The 18,523-nt window shown below is 44.0% G+C and overlaps 1 protein-coding gene across 1 annotated transcript in view; it reads right to left on the bottom strand.

The window, feature by feature from the left end:
* LOC137630513 (histone-lysine N-methyltransferase SUV39H2-like) overlaps positions 1-18,523 on the bottom strand; it is a 103,504-nt gene that overhangs the window by 52,651 nt on the left and 32,330 nt on the right. The window contains exons 3-7 of the mRNA XM_068362021.1: positions 13,299-13,428; positions 9,537-9,892; positions 9,204-9,355; positions 8,749-8,938; positions 7,686-7,895 (exon numbers count right to left, since the gene is read on the bottom strand). Of these exons, the coding sequence (XP_068218122.1) occupies positions 7,686-7,895; positions 8,749-8,938; positions 9,204-9,355; positions 9,537-9,892; positions 13,299-13,428 (1,038 nt within the window). The remainder of the gene's footprint in view (positions 1-7,685; positions 7,896-8,748; positions 8,939-9,203; positions 9,356-9,536; positions 9,893-13,298; positions 13,429-18,523) is intronic.

The following is an 18,523-nucleotide window of genomic DNA, read 5'->3' on the forward strand; positions in this document are numbered from 1 at the left end:
CTGTCCCAATGGCTACAGCCAGGACGCTGGACCTGTCCTGAAGGGACTGACTTCCGCTTCAAGGGTCTAGAAACCTTGCGCCAAGGTTTCTTTTGCGAGAAGCCTTCGGAAGACGAGGAGAAAACAGCCTCGCTCATCTTATGGTAGGGGCGATCTTGACGAGACACGCCCGATACTAAAGAGGGAACGTCTGTACGTTAGTTAAAGCCTCTCGTCCCCTTAAGTCCTACGACATTACTTCTCCCTGGTGCAGGGGAGCCTGATAGAGGTCTCGGACTAGGGGAACGACAAGCACGAACAGACGAACCCTCGGTCGCAACACTAAAAACACTTTGCGCACTTATCACTTTATCCCCACGATTTTCTGATTTGGCACTCTGACACTTCAATAATTTCACATCCGACATGAGTTGATTACGGTCCGATGCTAAGGACTCAACTCTCTCGCCCAAAGCTTGAATGGCAAGCAACATATCCCGAATGGACGGTTCATGAGTGCTAGTAGAGGGTTCAGGAACAACTACTACAGGGGAAGGATTAGGTTCAGGGGCATGGGAGGAGGAAAATTCCAACGACCTAGAGGAGCTTCTCCTCACCCTATCTCTCTCAAGCTTACGAGAATATTTATCAAACTCTAGCCAGTCGAATTCCGACAAGACCACGCACTCATCACACCGATCTCCTAATTGGCAGGTTTTACCCCGGCAATTAGAACACACGGTATGTGGGTCGAGAGAGGCCTTGGGAAGACGTTTGTTACAATCCCTAGCATTACATTTGCGAAATTTAGGTCCAGGGATAGGAGAAGGGTCAGCCATATTGAACAGTCAAAGAAAATCCAAAACAAATCCAAAGTCATTAACAATAAACACTATCCAAAAAAGGGTTCAAGAGTTTTAATTGAAGAGAAAAACACCTGTCACTGCGAAAGCTCAAAACAACCAAATAGAAGTACTTCACCAAAAATGACGAAAACTCCAGGTCAACAGCGAGCGGAATCAACTTGTCGACAAGACCGACAGAGAAGAACTGGAGCTGTTTACATGTATATGCGGTATCTGGCCGATAGTCGGCGCTGGTGGGCACACCCGCAACCTTCATGGCGATCGCTCGCGAGTTTTTGTGTTTCTGTCGAGCCGTCCGAACCTCAGCTATTATATATTCACCGGCTAAGTTTAATATTTAAAAACAATCCACGCTATTTAATAGGGGTAACTCAACCCTTAGGTGGGTGGTAAGTCCCAGCCATCACTGGCTTTTGGCTTTTTGCCCGGGGACTCGGTATCTGTTTGTGTTAGTGCTCAAAGATAAGGAGTCCCTGCACCTCACAAGTGCCTTGCTCTGCAAGGACCGCGGCCTACGTAAGCTTGTGTGTGAAAGAATGAAGTGTGACTCGTCCTAAGAAGTTGACCTGAAGTCGTTAAGATGGAATTCTAGGATAGGACGTTCCCAATACCACCTCATAAGGGTATGGGGACGTGACAGTATTATCTTAATACTAGGAACACATGGAAACATGGTTTACTTGCAGTGGTTTGAGGTCAACTGTGTAGAGAACCCAGGATGCTGCTTTCCCCAAGAGAGGGGAGAATGAAGAAAAGAAGAAGGGCCAGGCATACCTTTTCATTCATGCAAAATAAAACTGGGTAACAATGCCCTCAACCCTCTGCTACTTCTCCATAAGGAGCCTGAGGTTTAAACCAGCTGTTGTGCAGCCACCACAGGGCCGACAGAAAACGTATCGAGCCTCCTGTGGGTCCCATCTTGCAGGTAGTGGGCTGTGAAAGTCGTCTGACGCTTCCAAACCCCTGCTTGTAAAACCTGCATCATTGAGTAGTAGTTCTTGAAAGCCAGGGACGTAGCGATGTCCCTGACATCGTGTGCTCTAGGGCGACGTGACGGAGAAGGGTCGGGATTCAGGGAATGATGGATAACCCTGCGAATGCACGCTGAGATAGTATTCTTAGTGACCCTCCTCTTCGTACTTCCGGTGCTCACAAACATTGCCTGCACCCGAGGACGAATTGCAGCTGTTCTCTTAAGATAGAGCCTCAGACTCCTCACTGGGCATAGCAGTAGATGGTCTGGGTCATCTGTTACAGAACGAAGACTCGAAATCCGGAAAGAGTCGAACCGAGGGTCCAGCACTCCTGGATTTTATGTCTTAGCAACAAACTCAGGGACGAATCTGAACGTTACCTTCCCCCATCCCATTGAATGGGCGATGTCATACGAGAGACCATGAAGTTCGCCGACTCGCTTAGCCGAGGCCAAAGCAAGTAGGAACACCGTCTTCCAAGTCAGGTGGCGATCAGAGGGTTGGCGTAATGGTTCAAAGGGAGGTCTCTTAAGAGACCTGAGAACTCGAACCACGTTCCATGGAGAAGGTCTCACTTCCAACTGAGGGCAGGTAAGTTCATACCTTTATATGAGTTAAGAAAGTTCCAGCGAAGAAGAAATGTCCATTCCTTTGAGCCTGAAGGCAAGACTTAAGACTGAGCAACAGCCTTTCACTGCCGAGACCGAAAGGCGCATTTCTTCCCGCAAATACACGAGAAACTCCGCTATTGCTGAAATAGTGGTATCAAATGGAGAGATATCACTTCCACAACACCAACCACAGAAAACTCTCCACTTTGCCTGGTAGACCCCTGCACATGATTTTCGCAGGTGTCGAAACATCCTTTCAGCAACTTGTTGCGAAAAGTCTCTCTCTGTGAGGAGATGCTGGATAGTCTCCAGGTGTGAAGCCGCAGCGAAGCTACGGCTTTGTGAAAAATGTTAGCGTGTGGTTGTTTGAGTAGCTCGTGTCGTGGAGGAAGTTCTCTCGGGAGTTCCGTCAGGAGCTGCAGAAGGTCCAGAAACCATTCTGCGTGATGCCATAGCGGAGCTTTCAAGGTCATTGAAAGGTTGACCGATATTCTGGTCTTGTTGAGTGCCCTCCTCATCAGATAGAATGGAGGAAAGGCGTATACGTCGATGTTATCCCACCGTTGTTAGAAAGCATCTTGCCAGAGAGCCTTGGGGTCCGGGACTGGGGAGCAGTAAAGCGGAAGTTTGAAATTCAAAGCTGTCGCGAACAGATCCACCGTCGAGGAACCCCACAAAGTCAGGACTTTGTTGGCTACTAGATGATCCAAAGACCACTCGGTACTCACCATCTGGGATGCCCTGCTCAGACTGTCGGCGAGCACATTCCTCTTGCCTGGAATGAAGCAACCTGATAGTGGAATCGAGTGGACTTCGGTCCATCTCAGTATCTCTACTGCCAGATGGGATAGCTGCTCTGAAAAGGTACCTCCCTGCTTGTTGATGTAAGCCACTACCGTGGTGTTGTCGCTCATCACCACCACAGAGTGACCCGCCAGGTACTGTTGGAACTGATCAAGTGCCAGGAATACGGCCTTCATTTCTAGCAGATTTATGTGGAGGCATTTTTCTGATTCTGACCAGAGGCCTGAGGTCCTGTGGTTCAGAATATGGGTCCCCCACCCTTTCTTTGAGTCGTCCGAAAACAGCATCAAATCCGGGGGAGGACGAGAAGATCCACTCCCTTTCGTAGGTTCTCATCTGTCACCCACCACTGAAGGTCCGTCCGTTCCGCAGGACCCATAGGGACCATGACGTCCGGGAAATCGTGTCCTTGATTCCACCGAGACTTGAATCGCCATTGCAGGGATCTCATCCTGAGGCGACCGTTTGGAACTAGACGGGCCAGGGAAGAAAGGTGACTGAGGAGACATAACCACGATTGGGGTGGGAGTTCTTCTCGTCTGAGGAAAGGATCTGCGACCCTCCTCAGCCTTGCTATCCTGTCGTCTAATGGAAAGGCTTTGTGGAGATTGGTGTCCAATATCATGCCTAGATATACCAGTCGCTGAGTTGGAAGCAGAGAAGACTTCTCGAGATTTACCATGATCCCTAGATCTTGGCAAAGTCCCAGAAGCATGTCTCAGTGTCGAAGAAGGGTCGACTCTGAGGCCGCCAGGATCAGCCAGTCATCCAGATAACAGAGGAGACGAATGCCGATCCTGTGTGCCCACGCAGAAATCAGGGTGAACACTGGTAAATACCTGAGGTGCTGTGGAGAGACCGAAACACAGCACCTTGAACTGGTAAACCTTGTTGTCTAAGTTGAATCTTAAGTACTTGCTTGAAGACGGATGGACTGGGATCTGGAAGTACGCGTCCTTCAGGTCTAGTGTACACATGAAGTCTTGTGGTCTCACTGTAAGTCTGACCGTGTCTGCCGTCTCCATGCTGAACGGGGTTTGTTTGACAAACCTGTTCAGAGCTGTGAGGTCGATGACTGGTCTCCAGCCTCCAGACGCCTTCCTTACAAGAAAGAGTCGACTGAAGAAGCCTGAGGAGCCGTCGACGACCTCCTGGAGAGCGTCCTTCTTTAACATGGTCTCGACTTCTGCCCGTAGGGCTTGGCCCCTTGCCGATCCCATGGCAAAGGAGCTCAACGACACTAGATCCGCTGTCAGGGGAGGTAGAGATGTTGTGAACGGGACGCGATATCCCTGACTGGTTACGGAAATCGTCCCCGAGTTGCTGCCATCTGATTGCGCAGCTTTGTAGGCATCCTGCCACTGGTGGACATGCAGAGTGATTGCCAATCCTAGCGTTTGTGGCCTCGGCCACTCCCTCTAGGATTTTTCCCTCCCTTGGAGGACCTTTTGCCTTTGTCTTTGACAGGAAAGGGCTTCGACACCGTTATCTTTGCTGCCACTGCCGGATTCGTAGTCTTGGACGGGCGAGGTTGTTGAGGTGCTGGAGGTTTGCAGGGATTTGATGTGAGTCCTGATTGGACTTCCTTCACCTCTCAGCTGCCTGTTCCACGTCTTTAAGCTCAAACAGATTCTTCCCTAAAAGGGAAGAATGTCTGAGCCTGCTGACCTCGACGGCTGGGACCTTCTTGTGGAACACCTCTGCCACCGCATCACGTCGTTTCAGGATGGAATTGGCCCACAAGTTCGAGACATGGTGGGCCAGAAACTCAATGGTGCGGGTGCCCGAAAGGAGGAAGGTCTCCAGGGCCTTCGTGGTGCTCTCCTTAGACAGGTCCTCGGATCGCAACAGGATGCCACGAGACCCCAGCCAGACGTCCAGCCACGAAGTAGCCTGCATGGCACACTTCGCAACCTTCTCCTGACTCAGGATCTCTGTCGCCGAGAAAGACACTTGCCGGCTAGAGAGCCTCTCTAGAGGGACTCCCTAGGTGAGCTCTTCCACCGAATGGTGCAAGGGGAGAGCTAAGCAAGACTCCTCCATGATCTCAAAGTTCCTCCTCTGGTGGATACGACGAGGAGGGAGGAGCTTGTTGCCAGCAGTGGAATGGCTGGAGGAGGCGAGTTCGGAGAGCTGGCCCTCAACCTTATCCCTGGCACTCTTCACCCCTTGGGACCAGGGCAAAGCCGCACTGGCCTTAGCGGGTTTCTGAGTGCCAAAGACTCGGTCCAGGACCGTGTCCTTGCCCTCTCGAGGAGGAATCTCAGTGTCCTGGAACCCGTTGAGATGCCTCATCAGGGTCAGAACCTACCAGAAGGCATGCTCTGACTCCTGTGGCTCCCCTCCTGGAGAACTGGCAGCAAAGTCTCCCGTCCCCAAAGGCTCTTCTTGGGGGGACACGTGGACGTTCTCTGCGGGGCTTGTTGGCTCTGATCGAATCCTTGAGGAAGACTTGGGGATGGTTTTAGAGTCCTTAGGCTCCCTCCTGGGAGGAATACAGGACTCCAACAACGACGTCTATGGGCTCTTCTTCGCCGGAACCCGGGACGATTCTCCTGCACGAGGTGGGGTTTCTCCCATTGGTGCAATGGGAGAACGTCTCACCTCGGTTGACTCCCCTGAGGACAGAAAATCCTCGTCCACAGGAGAGGGAGAGAAAGTCTGGGGGGGGGAAGAGCCTCCCTCAAGGACTTCCGAGGAGCCAGCTTGGCCCTGGGAGATGTTACCACGACTTCTACTCCTCTCTTCCTCTTCAGTGGGGTCGGAGCTGCCATTGATTTGAGGCCCAATTCAGAGAAGGCAGGTTTGAAAGCCTGCATGACGGCTCTGACAAGGGGCCCGAACCATGGCTGCTTACTGACAGCTGTGCTGTCAGAGACTCCTTCTGAAGGGAAGGGGATCGGGCGATCCTTCGAAGTAGAAACAACTGGGCCTGCCTGAAAAGAAAGGGAAGAAGAAGGTTGGTTCCTGGACCTATCTGGAGTATTCCCCTCCTCCTGCGGGAGCGCTGATCTGCGCATGCGGCGGGGTGTGTGTGTGTAAAGATGACGACCTGGAGGCTCTCGTCCCTGTAGCTTTGCGCGGGGGCTTGCGCTGTGAATCCCGAGGGGAATCGAGCTGGTACGATGGAATTTTCCCTGGTTTATGCTCAGGCAAACGTTCGCGCAGAGATGATGGCGAGGGCGCGAGGGCGAGCGCTGGTGTGCAGGATAACTAAGCCTTCAGCTGCATCAGGAACCATAGCAGAGGTTTGACCTAACTCGTCGCAAGCCCCTGCCACAACGTCGACGATAGACGGAGGATCAACCTATGCTACCGCCGGCGACTGTTTGACAGCAGCCCCCAACCTGATTATGTCAAACAGGGCTTCCTTGGAGGGCGAACCCTGAAGCCCCAAGGAAGCCCAAAGCTGCAATAAATCATTGTTAGACACATTATCAGAAATATCCTCCCCCGGGGGAGGAGGACCTGCCTCGCTATGGGAGGCAACTCCCTCTCCCGAACCCGGAGGTTGGTGAACGTAAATACGGCCTACGCTACCACTCGACGGCCCCTCGGGAGAGACCGATCGAGTGGGAGCTTCGGAGGAGGTTCGGGCTACGGAAGAAGAGTCCTTGGGATTTTCTCTCTTCAAGGAAACCCCTGGAGGAGAAATATCCCGTTTGGACTTCTTCCGGCGCCGGGAAAACCTCTCTCCCAGTAACTCACCGCATACTTTATTTCTTTCACACCATTGGCCCCTGCAATAAGGACATAAGGTGTGAGGGTCTGTGTCCACCGCCGACATAAACGTTCCGCAAGGGTGGTCAGGTAAGCCGGGACACTTCCGCATGGTAGAGGCCAACTTCCAAACACACTGAAAAGAAAAAGCAAACAACAAAGATCAAAGGCTGTCATAAGTGAGGGTGGGAGCAGACACGTCTGATCGTCACCCGAGCCAAAAGCAAAGTGGGTTAATCACAGGTGTGTGAGGGGGGGAGGGGTAGCAAGCTACCCCTCCCTACCCCCTCGTTAAAATACTAATGGCTCGTCATTTCAGCTACGCCAAAAGTAATACCCATATTAAATAGCGTGGTTTGTATTTCAGTTACGGAACAACTTCGGTTTATTTCTCTGGGAGTACTGTATCACTGTAGCAAATATCCCTTAGAAAGGCTACCTAAAGGAACCTTCCATCAGGACGACATGGCTGAGCCCATAAATGCAGTATATATAAAATTAAGAGGAGGAATTGCCAGATCTATGTCATTTTCCACTTGAATTCTTGCTGGATCTTTGCAAACACTATTAATCATTCTTTCCCAGACCCAAAGCATTAAAAAAGAATAATCTATAGAATTTCTCCCAACCCCCTCCCCAAAAAATTACTTGAAAGTTCCCCTTGTCCCAAATTCAAATAATTACAGATATTTCATTAAATCTATAAAAACGAAATACAACTCAACACTCACCTTTAGTTCATTTATATATATAAAATCAAGTGGAGGAAGTGCCAGGTCTATATCATTTTCCACTTGAATTCTTGCTGGATCTTTGCAAATACTATTCATCATTCTTTCCCAGCCCCGAAGCTGTGCTAGCTGTTTTGAACGTTCATTCTGAATAGTTTGAGCTATGACTTCACATTTTAATTTTTCTTTGAAATTCTTATAGCATTCCACCTAAAAAAAAATAGAGAATAATGATAAAAAAATCTAAAATACTAACTAAAAAAAATAACACATGCATGTTTACCTTAAGAATCAAATTATACACAACAAAATAATGAAAGGGATAACAAACACTAACCAAAAACAGTGACATGTACAAGTAGTTAGAATACTTAAGTACAGTTCAGTAGTACCTTGATTTACTAGACTGAATTTGAACAAACCAGTTTACAAGAAAAATTTCCCCTCAATATATGCATTTTATTGTGTAAACTAGTATTAACAAGAGAAGCAAAAGTCAGTTACACAGTGCCCATATGCCAAACATGAAGTGTTCATGTGATGTTTTAACTCATTTTTATCTTTTCAAAGAAAAGGACAAAACTGAATGGAAGTGTGAAATAAAAGATGACCAGGAGTCAATAACGAGATTCAGCATGATAGGGAATGTCTTTCAAGAGAGAACTCCTAATATTTTACCCAAAATGCTCATGGAGGGAGTCTCCTTCCAAGTAGTAACCAATTCATCCCATTCCTCCTGTTTCTCTCACATCCGACGTAACTATCACATAAGTTTACGGTAATGTCACTATTTATTTTTCCATTGTGAATTATTGATTTATACTCCTTCCTGATGTTTGGGGTTATTTGTTCACTAAATTCAATTACAAACCTATCAAAATGGGTGTGTGTTCATGAACTTTTGGAATGCATAGAATGAATTTCCCTTATTTCTTGATGGAAAAACTGTTTAACATACTGTACAAAAATTTTAAGTTACGAGCTCGCTCACAGAGCAAAAGACACTCATACCACTGTATAAAAGTTTCTAAATTGAATTTTTTTTTTTTTTTTTACTTCTTACCTTTTTTGCATGGAGAGCTTTATCCGCTAATTCATACATGTCTTCTTTGGACATCAGAGTTTTTGACAACAAAGACTTGAGGTTTGGGGGATTTGAGTCCCGTCTATATTCGTTTTGCAGAAGAGTAAAAAAAGCTTCATATAAATACTTCTGTAATGATTTGTCTATAGGACATGATGCACCAAAATACCTGGAAATAATTAAAATGAATTAGGACTCAACAAATGAGAAAATACTACAGAAACCTTGTCACAGTTTCATTCAAGATATGCTTCCATATTAACTATGAGACAGTCAGATACAAATAAATGTAATAACTCTACAGTAGATTTTATTTTACTTTATCATATAAGAATAGGTTTCCAGTAACATGCTAGAACTCAAATTACACCAATAACTAATCAATAAGTAAAAATGTTAACGAAATCAAATTAAAACTATTCAATAGAACTTACTCAACACTCCTCGAATCCTTTTCACGTTCAGTTAACACTTGTTTGTAAAACTCAATGAGAACTTCAGAGCAGTTCTCTAAATGCTCTGAAGGCTCCCATGTGCAGTCTTCTGGACCATACCCCTTCCAAGAGACCTTGTATAAATATTCCGGCTGAAAAAAAATAAGATAAAACTATATTTTTTGTCCCTGAAGATGTGTCTTCCCCAAACTAGAGTTGGAAGGATGGCCACAATACTTATATTTCACACACACACATATATATATACACATCTGACTTACTTATAGATGACAATATGGACAGTATCTTACCAAGGCCTTCAAACAAACCTACCCCGTGTCGCTTGTAAGTGATTATGTTTTCCACCTCATAAAGAACTTCTTCATTTGGCAAGCTTTCCTTCGTATCTCCATTTGCCTGAGTTTCGTCTTTCAGGTCCTTTTCTCTGACTAAGTAATCATCTATTAAGCTTCTTCTGGGCTTCTTTACAGCTTGGTAGGTTAACCCTACGTTAAGCTTTCTTCCGGAGGTTTTTTCAGGCTGCTGCGTAACTGCAACTTGGGAGGATAGCTCCCCGTTACGCTTTCTGCCGGGGGTTTTTGCTGGCAGTTGCGTAACTGTTAATTCATCGTCATTACCCGGTTCTGATACTGGTGGTGTAATGTTGAGGTTGGCTTTAGCTAAAATAGCTGTAAAATAAAAAAAAAAATTCTAATATGAAAGTTCTTAGTACTTTACTGTTTCAAATTCTTAGTTTTCTAATTTTCTGTTTTATTACTTATCTAATAAAAATAAAATATATAGGATATAAGTAACTCCCCCTTTTGTCTATTTGACTTACATAATTTTCGACATTGTCGCTTATCCTTAACTAATAAATATCACAAATTTCAAAAGTACTTCATATTTTTCCTAACTATACAAACCTGAATCCGTTAATAGAAGTATAACTTCAGCAAAACTAAAACTTGACTGATAAAATTTTGATCAAGGTGACGGTAGTTATTGACAGGTGGCGGAAAAGCCTCCACCCACTGCCAGGAAACATAGTAGCCATTTTGCCCTTCACCTAAGAATTGCAGGTTGGATGAGACAGGAAGTGTAACTTAAAAGACTCCAAGTTTGAATATTTAAGAAAAATACAAATTACTTTTAAAATTTGATTTGTTTCTACACAAATACAAACCATTGTCTATTCATATAAGGCTTATACTTTGGAGGGATTAAGTTCTTATAACAAATCTGGCTGGTTTAGAGTCCTTGGATGTGAGGATACTCAAACCTGTTGACTCCAATTAAACAGAGTAAAGATTCTAAGGTGATAGACCAAGTTTCTCTATCGAGATGTACATCGTCACATATGAACCCATATCATTTATAGGATAGTCTGAAATGAATGGATGTATTGCTTTTAGAAAATGATGGTTTGTATTTGTCCAGTAAATGGGGAGTTTGTGGTTCAGTGAGGTTGCAAACATGTCAACTGCTTGGGGAGCCCTACAAGGTCAGAATCTTTGTCACTATCCGAGGACTCAAAGACCACTTGGAACCCATCTATTGAGTTCTCCTTGTTTCCAAGGTGCCGGATGATCTTCACCTGTGAAAAGATAGGCAATGAGCTGCTCTGTGAAACTTTTTCATGCGAGGATGACATATAAGGTTTGGCCAATCTGGAAGTTCTCTTGGAACTTCTATGAGAAGATCCAGGAGTTGGTACTACTCCAAGAGAGGCCACTTTGGTGCGACTAGTGTTACTCTTAGATTCTGTGATGCTCTGACCTTGTTCAGTACCTGACAGATCAGGCAGAACAGGGAAAATGCATAGATACCCATTCTGTCCACCGGGCGTGGAAACGCGTCTTCAATCACTGCAACTGGGTCTGGAACTAGAGAACAATGCTCTGGGAGTTTGTTATCAGATGTGTAGCAAACATGTCAATGATCGGAGAATTAAGATTATTATTAATTGCTAAGCTACAACCCTAGTTGGAAAAGCAGGCTTCTATAAGCAACTCTCAGTTCAATAGCCCCTTTCCTCTCATAATTCTGTAATGGTTTTGGCTTCAGTTTAAACTCTCTCGAAGGTAACTTTACTGATCTAGGTACAAGCATTGCCGTGGATAATTTGGTATTACCGTTCCTAGGAGGACCTGAAAATGTATAAGAGTCTAGTAGAGGATGGAAAACTAGTTCCAGACACATCTATACGTACAAGCATGGCTGTGGATAATTTGGTATTACCGTTCCTAGGAGGACCTGAAAATGTATATGAGTCTAGTAGAGGATGGAAAACTAGTTGCAGACACATGTATACAAGTTGTTTTTGCTCGTGTAACGGCGGCATCATACTCTGCATGTGACTTAGGGTAGTGTGTTCAGTTTGTGCGTCTACTAAGAGACACGTAATGAAGGCGGCAGAATACTTGTTTCAGCGTTTTTTTTCTGAGCCGCCATTAACGAACGCTTCTCAGTACCTGTTTGTAGAAGTGAGCGTAGAACTTGCTTGTAGGTCTGCAGGTACAGGGCTAAATTTGCAATCGCACTTGGGCCATATGACCAAACCTGTAAATTCTTGGTTCTGAGTTACCTAAAAAGATGAGGCCTTCCTTGGCGAGGAGCTAGTTGCTTCTTTCAGAGAAGACTTACCTTTCATACCTCTAGGAGTTACAGGGGTGTTCGACTCTTTATGAGCATGAATAGGAAAGTAGTATTATCCTTCCAATAAAGCTGCTTCTATACCTGGGGAAATAGGTTGACTTGAGGTGGCATACTTCTAGGAGATGCTTTTAAACTCTCATTGTGAAGAGCTCCTGCATTGTAGAGGAGAAAACTTCCTGATCTGCAATATCTGAACTAAAGACATGACCTGAGCTACACACACTCGTGGGGAGAGATGGGGACCTGTTAAGGTTCTTATGATCTGGTGAGACTAATGCAACTAGTAGTCTCTTCCTCTGGCTGAATAAGAGGTGCTGCCAAAGATTCTGTCACTATGTGAGATTTCAGGTTCACCAAATACGATGAGTGCTAACACATCTACAAAATCATCAAGCTGTAAAATATGGCCTTCATCCTTAGATACCAGTAGAAGAAAAGGAGCATCACTTACCACACCACCCAGGACACAAAGGATGGGGTCTACCTCTACTTGGCTCATGAAGACCACAAGGGTAACCTTCAAGACTGCGTCAATTTCTCATACCAACTTGAGATAAACTTTAATCACTAATGCACACTGTAAAAGAAAGAGCACAAAGCATAAAACATAGCGAGGACAGTGATCGTAGACAGACGTCCAACTGGAACGACGACCAGGAGCAAAGTGATAAAAGTCCCACAGACTCGCCGTTCCTACCCTGTGTGGATGGGATGCTGGTAATCATACAATGATACCACAATTTCCTAATTCTGATCAGCAAAACCAACAGAATAAACCCATTTTCATGATTAGGTTTATATTTGTGCAAGAACAAGCGTGTTTCAGAATGTATAACAAGTTTTTAAGTGTTAAGAGAGCTTAAAAAAGCTTACAGTTATAAAAGAAACAAAATGAGAAAGAAGAAAAACCACAGATTTTCAGTATCATAGGAGTGACTGGAAAGTACACACACACACACAGATTGCACATATAGAATCTTTCCACTGGTTGAAAAGGGTGGTTTGATCATGTATTATCACATGAAAACATACTAAGTAGCCCTTACATAATCATGGATAAAGACTAGAATACTAAGCATCTTAGTTGGTAAGGCATGGAGACAAAAACTAGGGTATCAGGTAGGGTAATGCTCATGCAGAGACTGTTTCCATTGACTAATGTGTTGAAATTACATATAAAATGAAAACATAATAAAATAGCCTTTACATTATCAAAAATAAAGACTAGAATCACAACCTCAGTTGGTGGGGGTAAAATCAAGGACCAAAACAGTTAAATATCCTTTAGGGGCAATTTGCAACCATAAACTAATGATTTTAATTTTCATAAAGTTCATATTTGTAAATGTCATTTATTTTATAAACATCTACCCTTGAACCCGGCATATTTTGATGTGAAATATAGGTGATCATATTGAAGGGATTAACTACAATTACCTGATTGATCTGTTGAAGTGTCCACTTGTTCTTCCTCAGTTGTTGATTTCCTTTCTTTTTGTTCTCCCTTTTCATTAGTATGCCTAAGTTTGCCCAACCTACTGCCCATGTCAGTCACACCACTTTCTACCTGTATAAAAAAAATTATGATGACAATAGCATTTAATATACAATATAATCAAAAGAGATAACTTGGCTAGGAAAAGACCAACAGTTTAAAATGACAAATTCGTAGATAATTTGTATTTTTCCTAAATATACAAACCTTAGCTATCTATTAGAGGTTATACTTTCGGAGGAGCTGAAATCACGAGCCATTAAAATTTAGCGAGGGTTAACTACCCACACAACTGGTTAGCGAGGGGAGGTAGCTTGCTACCACTCCCATTCACACACCTGTGATTTAATCACTTTGCTTGGAGGTAGGACTTCAAGGGGGATAGGGACGGCGGGCAAGTTTGTATAAATAGCTAAGATTTGTATAGTTAGGAAAAAATACAAATTACCTACGAATTTATCATTTGTTCCGTAACTGGAATACAAACCACGCTATTTATTAGGGGTGACTCACCCATTAGGAAGGGTGGACACCCCTGCCAATCTGGCTTTTGGCTTTGCCCGGGGACTCCTTATCTGGGTATGTTAGTACTCAAAAATAATTAGTCCCTGCCCTCGCTAAACCTTGCTACGCAAGCTGGGTGTGGAGACATGTAGAAGTGTGACTGTCTAGGTAAAGTTATTCCGAGTCTATGTAAGAAAAACATGATGTAACCAAGATTTCCCAATACCACCTCGTCAGGGTATGGGGACGCAACAGTATTAGCTTAATACTAGGTACACAAGGGAGCATGGTTTACCTGCAGTGGTTGAGGTCAGCTTATGCAGAGAATCCAGGATGCTGCTTTCCCCACGAGAGGGTAGGATGAAGAAAAGAATAAGCGTCAGTCAAATCTTTTCATTCACGCAGACTAAAACCGGGTAACAGTGCCCTCAACCTTCTGCTACTTGTACAATAAGGAGCTTGAGGTATACAACCAGCTGTTGTGCAGCCACCACCGGACTGATAGAGATCGTATCGAGTTCCTGTGGGTCACGTCTTGCAGGAGAAAGGTTGTGAAAGTCACCTGGAGCATTCACATCCTTTCTTGTAAAACCTGCATCACAGAGTACTCTGCTAAGAAGGACCAGGGGCATAGTTATGCCCCTGACACTGTGAGTCGTCATGTCGAGATGATGTTTCGGTGATCCTCCTCTACTCTCTCCCAGTGCTGACAAGAGGAGGGACTCGGGCAGCCTGTTGCCGTTTTCTTTAGGTAAAGTCTCATACCTTACCCTGGGTACATTAAAGGATGATCTGAATCGTCCGTTACCTAGTTGAGACTTGTGTAGGATCCGTCACCTCTGGAGACTGTGTCTGGTGACATACTCAGGAACGAAACTGAACATTGTCTTTCGCCCTTCTCAATAATGGGTGATGTCGAAAGAGACCATGAAGTTCCTTGACTCGTATGGTTGCTGTCCGAGTGTGTAGGAACATTGTGTTCTTAAATCAGGAGAAAATTTGTTGCCTGGTGAAGTGGAACACAAGGAGGTCCCTTTAGGGATCGGAGATTTGAACCATGTATTGAAAGGAAGGTCTCAATTCCGACTGGGGAAAGGCAAGTTGTAAGTCCATATGAGTTAGGAAAAGTTTATCGATGAGAGGATGTCCTTTCTATCAGTTTGAAGGTGAAGGATCAAGGTTGAGTGATCATCTTTACCTGTCAAAACTGAATACAGGTATTGCTCGACTTACGACCGAGATAGGGACCGAGAGATGAGTCGTAAGTAGAGTTGGCCGTATGTCGAACTAGAAAAGTGAAGTTTCCTTAGATTTATTTTAATACGTTATGATTCGGCAATCATCTGGATCATATTTTGTCCATATTTTCTTACTGTCTATCATTATTCCATTTTCTTGTTTCATAGGATATCATATGCTCTATAAATGCATTATTGTATTCTATTCATCAATTTTGGAAGAATTTTACAATCGAGTACTGAAAATTTTGTTTACCTTTGGTAATGATCAGCTGATCTGAAAGTGCCGCTACCTACCGTATGAAAATATGGCGTACATACGTATGGCATATTTTTTTATGATTTCTTAACTTATTAGAAATATCTTCATGATGAATATTACATCAACGCCAATATGTTACAGGAAATCAGTTTCCATACAGATCGTCTAATCATTAGGTATAATGCGAAATCGTTGTAGCTCTTTCTGTGTGTGTGTGTGTGTGTGCTCGCTCTCGCAATCGCATACGGGTAGTTCATTTATAAAGCTTCATACAGTATTGTAGTTCAATATTAAGCCTTTATATTTCATTAGACATTACTGTGTTTAATTGTGGTTTATTAAAGAACGTTTATAATTTATTTTTCAATTTCTTGAGCATATCAATAATCAACAAATGCTTTTAATTTACTTTTGGTTGGCATCAGCTGATCTCAAGGTCACGCTGCCGTATTACTATCATTAATCAACAAATACTTTTAATTTACTTTCGATTGGCATCAGCTGATCTCAAGGTCACGCTGCCGTATTACTATTATGAGCACATATATATAGTGCGAATAACACTGATTTATATAATTTTCTTGACATTCGAAATTTCTTCATAATGCATATTACATCAGCGCCAATATGGTATAGGGTATCACATTTTCCATACAGTTCGTTTATAGACCTTATTATTAGTTATAAAAGGAATATAATTGCTCTCTCTCTCTCTCTCTCTCTCTCTCTCTCTCTCTCTCTCTCTCTCTCTCTCTCTCTCTCTCTCTCTCTCTCTCTCTCTCTCTCTCTCTCTCTCTCTCTCTCTGTATTTTGTTTTTAATTCAGTTGTATCTTCATATTTTTTTTTTTTAAATTATTAAAAAATTCTATATATCATTATTCAATGTTTCGATTATGGGATTAGTAACGCATCGGAAGGAAATCACTTGATTTGCCTCTCGCCTTCCGCCAGAAATATGACGTCATCAGACTTTTTTCTTAAATTAACGGTAAGTTGTACTAATCTTATAACTAATGATACAGACCACTAAACACTTGATATCGTTACCGGGTGTTTCGATGATGGGAATGCTGTAATAAGATTACTCGGTAACAATGAAAGGAAATCATTCGGTTTGTCAGCGCGATTCCGCCAGATACATGACGTCACAAGTCACGTGACGTACAGTAATCTCTACAAGGAATGACTTGCAAAATATGTAAATTAATTTTCTTTGTTTCTCGCAAGAAATGAAAAGAAAATACTAACTTAACAAACAAAAATATTTTATTTTTATAAAGTAAGAGGAAATTTATTATTTTCAAGAAAATATTTGCCCTAAAAGTATATTTTCTTTAGATAAACATCGATCCATTATCAGAGATTAAAAAAGTAGCGTACAGTCAAATTTACGCTACGTAGCACTCATGACAACCGATACAGACCCTCAAAATACTTTGTATCGTTATTTAATATTTCGATAATGGAAATATCAAAAATTTAAAGTAATTTTTATTTTTCCTAACATACTTACCGAGAACTACTTTCTTAGGAGTTACCTGTAATCTCCTCTCTACCGACCAGAGTTTTGTGTAGTATACCCTATACCCGTTTTCTATGGAAGGCTAACCCGGGAGTGAGAGAACGTGCCCCGAGGGTAGCCTTTGAGCTAGGTCGAGGTCCGCTTGGGTCCCGTGAGTCAGTAAGTTCCTCGGATGTTGCAAAAAGTCCCTGCAAGGGCAGAAAGGCACTCGGGGAAGGAAGGGAGGGCCATTACCCGAAAGTAGTTCTCGGTAAGTATGTTAGGAAAAATAAAAATTACTTAAAATTTTTGATTTGTTCCAACACGAATACTTACCCCGAACTACTTTCTTAGGAGACTTACACTTTAGGAGGTGGGAGTGACTTCCTGACTTTTAGACCCAGCAAGCGGACGCCAAGAAGCCTAGATATGAACTAGGTTCTAAAACAAAACAAACTGGGAAAACGGACGGTAGGGTAAACTACACAAAGAGCTCACGTTAGTGTCTAAGTACTCACCCTTTGAAAAATTCTTCTGATGCAGAGTCCAGTAATACAGTTGCAGAGACGTGTTCTTCAATGGTTACATAAGTGTGGTTATCTCCGATAAGGATAGGAAACGGGGATTAGGGTGAAAAGGAACGAACCTGTGTCTCCTGGTTTTGCCATCCACGATTGTGCCTGGGGCTTCACCCTTAAATCACTTGGAGTGCGGAGATGACTGTCCCAATGGAGAACCCGTCTAAGGACCTTCTTGAGTAATCCTTGAGGTAATGGGCAGTAAAAGTCGACTGGTTCGACCAGGTGCCCGCTCGAAGGATCTGGCCCACTGCCATGTTCTTCTCAAAGGCTAAGGAAGTGCTCAGACCTCTGATGTCATGGGGCTTGGTAGTACCTGGCAAGGCTAGTCCCTCCTCCTTGTAGGCCCTGGCAATAACTTGTCTCAACCAAATGGATATGGTATTTTTCGATACCTGCTTCTTTGTAACACCCGTGGAGACAAAAAGGCTCTTGATGCCTGGCCGGAGATGTGCAGTCCTCTCAAGGTATTTTCTAATGGCACGGACAGGGCATAACCTCAAATCCTCAGGATTCCCAGTCCTAGGAATAGCTGGCAGAGAGAACCCCTCGAATTTAGGATCCCAGACTGCTGGGTTCTGGGTTTTCGCCACGAACGAAGGGACGAACTTGAAAGAGATCTCTTTCCACCCCTTCGAATGAGAGACGTCATAAGACAGCCCATGGATCTCACCTACCCTTTTCGCAGAGGCCAAGGCCAACAAAAAGATTGTCTTGAGAGTGAGATCCCTGTCTACAATATCCTTCATTGGTTCGAATGGGGGCTACTTAACATCTTCAGGATCCTAGCTAAGTCCCACCGAGGCACCCTAACAGTTTGAGGGGGGCAGGACTGTTCAAAACTCCTGACAAGCATAGAGATGTGTCTAGAGGAGCCCAGGTCGATGCCCTTCAGAAGGAAGACTTGACCCAAGGCTGCTCGTACTCCTTTTATAGCTGGGATTAACATCCCTATCTCGTCCCTGAGATATACTAGAAGTCTGCGATATCTGGGACCGAGGCTTTAAGGGGTTTTATGCGCTTCGAAGGGCACCACTTCGTGAAAGAGGCCCACTTCGCTTGGTAGACCGCTGCCGACGACCT

Source organism: Palaemon carinicauda, chromosome 38, assembly GCF_036898095.1.
Source record: "Palaemon carinicauda isolate YSFRI2023 chromosome 38, ASM3689809v2, whole genome shotgun sequence".
In the NCBI taxonomy this organism is placed as follows: domain Eukaryota; kingdom Metazoa; phylum Arthropoda; class Malacostraca; order Decapoda; family Palaemonidae; genus Palaemon; species Palaemon carinicauda.